The 5,278-nt window shown below is 59.0% G+C and overlaps 1 protein-coding gene across 1 annotated transcript in view; it reads left to right on the top strand.

Annotated features, from left to right (window-relative positions):
* ITPR3 (inositol 1,4,5-trisphosphate receptor type 3) overlaps window positions 1–5,278 on the top strand; it is a 67,490-nt gene that overhangs the window by 36,861 nt on the left and 25,351 nt on the right. Inside the window, 7 exon segments of the mRNA XM_081828021.1 lie at window positions 1,136–1,297; window positions 1,867–2,039; window positions 2,556–2,675; window positions 3,041–3,223; window positions 4,220–4,471; window positions 4,559–4,703; window positions 5,205–5,278. The exon segment at window positions 5,205–5,278 is cut by the window's right edge and continues 23 nt beyond it. Coding sequence (XP_081684147.1) covers window positions 1,136–1,297; window positions 1,867–2,039; window positions 2,556–2,675; window positions 3,041–3,223; window positions 4,220–4,471; window positions 4,559–4,703; window positions 5,205–5,278 — 1,109 coding nt within the window.

Genomic DNA, 5,278 nt, shown 5'->3' on the forward strand with positions numbered 1-5,278 from the left:
CCCCCCACCACTCCAGCAACCCTCAGTTTGTTTCCTGAGATTAAGAATTCCTCATATCAGTGAGATCGTATGATACATGTCTTTCTCTGATTGACTTATTTTGCTCAGCATAATACGCTCCAGTTCCATCCACGTCGTTGCAAATGGCAAGATTTCGTTTTTTGTTGTTGTTGTTGGCCGCATAATATTCCATGGTATATATATACCACATCTTCTTTATCCATTCATCTGTTGGTTTGGTTTTATGTAACTATACACCTATGCAGCCGTCCCTCCACCCATGCATTTCCAACCAGGGCACACCTCACCCCTAAGTTTTTCAGCGTGCATCTCCTGGAATAAGGGCATTGGCCTCCGCAAGCACAATACTGTTATCACACATAAGAAAATTAGTAATAATACCCATCCATATCTGATTTCTCTGCTTTACCCAAAATGTCTTTTTAAAGCTTGTTTTTTGAACCAGGATCCCACGAAGGTTTTCTCATTCCATTTGGTTGTATTTCTTTGGTTTCTGGTGTAGAACAGTTTTTCACACTCACCCAAACCCTGCTTTTAAAATTTATTAATTACATTAACATTTTTTAAAATATTTTATTTATTTGAGAGAGAGAGTGAGAGAGAGAGCATGAGAGGGGGGAGGATCAGAGGGAGAAGCAGACTCCCCGCTGGGTCTCCGGGATCATGACCTTAGCGGAAGGCAGCCGCTTAACCGACTGAACCACCCAGGCGCCCCACGTTAACGTTTTTCTGATGAGGCAGCCTTGCGTCCGGTCTCTTGGGCTCTGGCCACACCAGCCGGGCCTGCCTTTTCTCTTAATCTCAGACCCTGAGCTGTGGCAGCCCTGAGCTCTTCCCCCAGATGCTGAGCCAGGCCCAGGATCTGAGCTGGGATTAGTCACGTGGGGGCGGGTGGCTGAGGCCCGCGGTGGGATCCCAGTCCGAAGAAGGGAGTGGGGGCTGGAGGTGGGGCCGATGGTGGGTGGGCTGGGGTCTCAGTCCAGCTTAGAATCAGCTTGGGGTTCATGTCGGTGTGGCTTTGGGGCAGGGTGACTTTGGGGCCGAGGGTTCCTGGGACAATGAGGAGTGCAGGCGGGTATAGGGGGACCGCTCCTCATGTTCTCTTCTCCCCCAGATCTTTGGCATTCTGAAGGCCCCTTTCCGTGACAAGGGGGGTGAGGGCCCCCTGGTGCGGCTGGAGGAGCTGTCAGACCAGAAGAACGCCCCCTACCAGCACATGTTCCGTCTCTGCTACCGGGTCCTGAGGCATTCCCAGGAGGATTACCGCAAGAACCAGGTGCGCTGCCTTACCCGCCGGAGCCTTCCAGGCCCCGGCGGCCCCACTCACCCGCTCACCGGCTTGCTCACCCCCTCACTCCTGCTTTTGTTCACTCAGCAAGTAGTTTCGGAGGCGCACAGCCGCTATGTGCCAGGCACTGTTTTCGGCCCCGGGGATACAGCAGGGAACCAGACAGTAGGGCCAGCTTCGTGGGTGTGCAGTCAGGCTCCATGCTCGGAAGGGCGTCGAGCTGGGTTTGATGCTCTGCTGTGGCCATCTTGAAAGTCTTGGCTTTTGAAGAAGGGTCCTGCTGTTTCGTTTTGCACAGGGCCCCACAAATTATGTAGCCGGTCCTGCCAGACAATTTCCTCCCTCACGGAGGCTTCACTCTGGTTGGGAGACAAGCTGTGAGCTGAAGAACTCTGTTGTGTAAACCCACTCCGCTGCCCAGAGCGAGTTTCCTGTCCCAGACCTCCACCTGGCTAGTCGGAGTCCCCTGCCTGGGATGGGGGTCCCCGTCCCCAGGTCTGGGGCGGTGTGCTGGAGCAGAGCCAGGCTCCCCACCACTCAGCTCGTCTGTTCTCCAGGAGCACATCGCCAAGCAGTTTGGGATGATGCAGTCCCAGATCGGCTATGACATCCTGGCGGAAGACACCATCACTGCCCTCCTGCACAACAACCGCAAGCTTCTAGAGAAACACATCACCAAGACCGAGGTGGAGACCTTCGTCAGCCTCGTGCGCAAGAACCGGGAGCCCAGGTGAGCCCACCCGCCTCCCCTGCTGCGCCCGCTCCCTTCTCCTTCCCGGTCCTCCCAGGGTACAGAGGCGGTGGGCACTGCTGGTTAAAATAGTGAAAAACCATTGCCTCCAGCGGTAAAGTGTCCTGGCCTCTGCAGCCCCTCCCCGGGACCCTTCCCAAATGTGGCCCAATCTTGCAGCCAGAGGGTTGATGTCCGGTACAGCAGAAGCCCCAAGACCCTCCTCTGGTGACAAAGTTGGAGCCTGTATTGAACCAATTGTCCTTGTGCCCCCTTTACCCTGACCCCCGGGACCCCTAGCCAGCCTCCCCCTGCCCCAGGGTGATCAGGGAGATGCCCATGATTTGTCCGTCCCTGGGCAGGGGGGCCCATCTCCCAAGCTTTGGGGCAGGAGCAGAAGCAGTAACTGGTTCCAGGGAGCTGGGGCTGCCAGCTGGGGAAGGAGAAGGGTGGGCTTCATCCCCACCAGGGAGCGGCCTCTGATTCCCCTCCCCACCCCTGCGGTCACCACCCCAGGTTCCTGGACTACCTCTCTGACCTGTGTGTGTCCAACCACATCGCCATCCCCGTCACCCAGGAGCTCATCTGCAAGTGTGTGCTGGACCCCAAGAACAGCGACATTCTCATCCAGACCGAGTGAGCCATTGCGCTGTTCCCTGGCCATAGCCCGGCCTCCGCCCTGCTCCCCTGCTCCTCAGGCTCCTTAGAGCTTGGGCCCCGTGTGCGTGCAGGCTGGAACCGGCACCCTCGCTGCGTGCAGATACTCACCCTTGCCTGCTGTGTGGCCAGCTCTGTGCTGGCACCGTGTGAGCAAGGAGGCCTCGGGGACTGAGCCAGATCCTCTGTCCTTGAGAAGCTCGTGGTCCGAGGAGTGTGTTTGACCCGGCACTCAGCCAAGCTCCTAGAGGGGTCTTTGTGGCAGGACATGCTCGCGGAGGGCTCTGGGCATGGCGTCCTGCCCCGGCCCCCCACTCCCTGTGATGGCTGGCCCTGGTTTGCAGGCTTCGGCCAGTGAAGGAGATGGCCCAGTCCCACGAGTACCTGAGCATCGAGTACTCAGAGGAGGAGGTGTGGCTCACTTGGACCGACAGGAATAACGAGCACCACGAGAAGAGCGTGCGGCAGCTAGCCCAGGAGGCGCGGGCGGGCAATGCCCACGACGAGAACGTGCTCAGCTACTACAGGTGCCTCGGGGCCCAGCTCCTTCCCGTCCTTAGCGCTTCCGGTGCCCTCGGGCCTCCTCACAAGGCCGTCAGCCCATCCCCAGCAGCTGTGCAGCCTTCACTGGGGAGGCTGAGCTCAGCCCAGGGACGGGGCTGAATGAACCCCAAACCTGTCTCCACACATATTTATTTAGAAAATAAGATTACTAGAGGGCGCCTGGGTGGCTCAGTTGGTTAAGCGTCTGCCTTCAGCTCAGGTCATGATCCCAGGGTCCTGGGATCGAGTCCCACATCGGGCTCCTGGCTCGGCGGGGAGCCTGCTTCTCCCTCTGACCCTCTCCCCTCTCATGCTGTTTCTCTCTCTCTCTTTCTCAAATAAATAAATAAATAAAAAGAGACTTTAAAAAAAATAAATAAATAAGATTACTAGATAACACTTATCCAATGCTGGCCATATACCAGGCCCTGTTCGAAGTGTTTCACCTGGCCACTCATCGACGCCTCACCATAGCCCCGTGACTACTGTCACCCCCAGAGTTGGGGAGACAGGCACAGGGAGGTGAAAGGACTTGCCCAACGTCACACCTCCTTAGTGGTGGGCCAAGGGTCAAACCCAGGAAGCCGAGGGCAGCCAGCACCCCATGCAGAGCAGGGCTGTCTGCGGGCCTCCTTTCAGCTGCTCTTCCATCCGGGCTCACCCCTGCATCCGCTGCTCTGCAGAGGCCCGTCCCCCTACTACACTTCCCTCCCCTGACTCTCCCAGCCTCATGCTCAGCCAGTCTTCCTCCCGTGAAGACCTGTCCTGGCTGAGCCAGAAGTGGTTTCTTTCTTCGCAAGGAGGGGAGAGCTGCAAATGCTCACTCAAAGTTGTGTCTTTTCTGTTACGCTGGCGGGTGCCTGGTTTGACCTAAGTCCCTTTGCCACTTTCCCAAGGCCTTTGCCAGCCCAGGCCCAAGTGCTGGTGGCCCACGCTGGCCCGCACCTGCCGCGGGCTCACCCTCCGCCGCGCCCTTGCAGGTACCAGCTGAAGCTCTTTGCCCGCATGTGCCTGGACCGCCAGTACCTGGCCATCGACGAGATCTCCCAGCAGCTGGGTGTTGACCTCATCTTCCTGTGCATGGCAGACGAAATGCTGCCCTTTGACCTGCGCGCCTCCTTCTGCCACCTGATGCTGCACGTGCATGTGGACAGGGACCCCCAGGAGCTGGTCACACCGGTCAAGTTCGCCCGCCTCTGGACCGAGATCCCCACAGCCATCACCATCAAGGAGTGAGATGGGGAGCAGAGGGTGGGCCAGGCGAGGCCAGGGTGGGAGGATCTCAGCGACCCTCATGCCTCACTGCCTCCCCCCGGCAGCTATGATTCCAACCTAAACGCCTCTCGCGACGACAAGAAGAACAAGTTTGCCAGCACCATGGACTTCGTGGAGGACTACCTCAACAACGTGGTCAGCGAGGCCGTGCCCTTTGCCAATGAGGAGAAGAACAAGCTCACCTTCGAGGTTGCTGGGCAGGGGGGCGGCGAGGGGCTGGTGCTGGGGGGCTCTGGTTAGCCCCCTCAGCTGCCCCCAGGGGCGCTTTGGGGGCTCCATGACCTCACTTCCCTCCGTGCCCCAGCCAGTTCAGGGAGCCCGCATAGATCGCCAGGACTCCCCAAGTGGAAAACTTCTCCCCTGCCACCTGGGAGAGGGCTGCCTCCCCATGGTCCACTCACCGCTGCAGGCCCTCCTGGGTCACGGGCTCCTGCGGGGAGCACCCCACCTTCCTGCGTTTCTGCCCTATCCCGCCCCCACCCCCCAGTAGCCTTCCTTGCCGGCCTCGCTTCCTCATTAGCTGACTGGGGGCGGCTGTGTCCTCACAGCCCCGTGCTCCCAGAGGCCCTGCCTTTTCCGAGGACCTTCGTCACCTCCTCCTAACACCCGCTCCGCCCTACTTTCCCTTCCTGGCCCCGCCCTTCTCGAGGCCCCGCCCCGCTCACCTCGGCCCCGCCCCCCCCCCCGCAGGTGGTCAGCTTGGCGCACAATCTCATCTACTTCGGCTTCTACAGCTTCAGCGAGCTGCTGCGGCTCACTCGCAC

Source organism: Leptonychotes weddellii, chromosome 8, assembly GCF_054177405.1.
Source record: "Leptonychotes weddellii isolate Sample4059 chromosome 8, ASM5417740v2, whole genome shotgun sequence".
Lineage (NCBI taxonomy): Eukaryota > Metazoa > Chordata > Mammalia > Carnivora > Phocidae > Leptonychotes > Leptonychotes weddellii.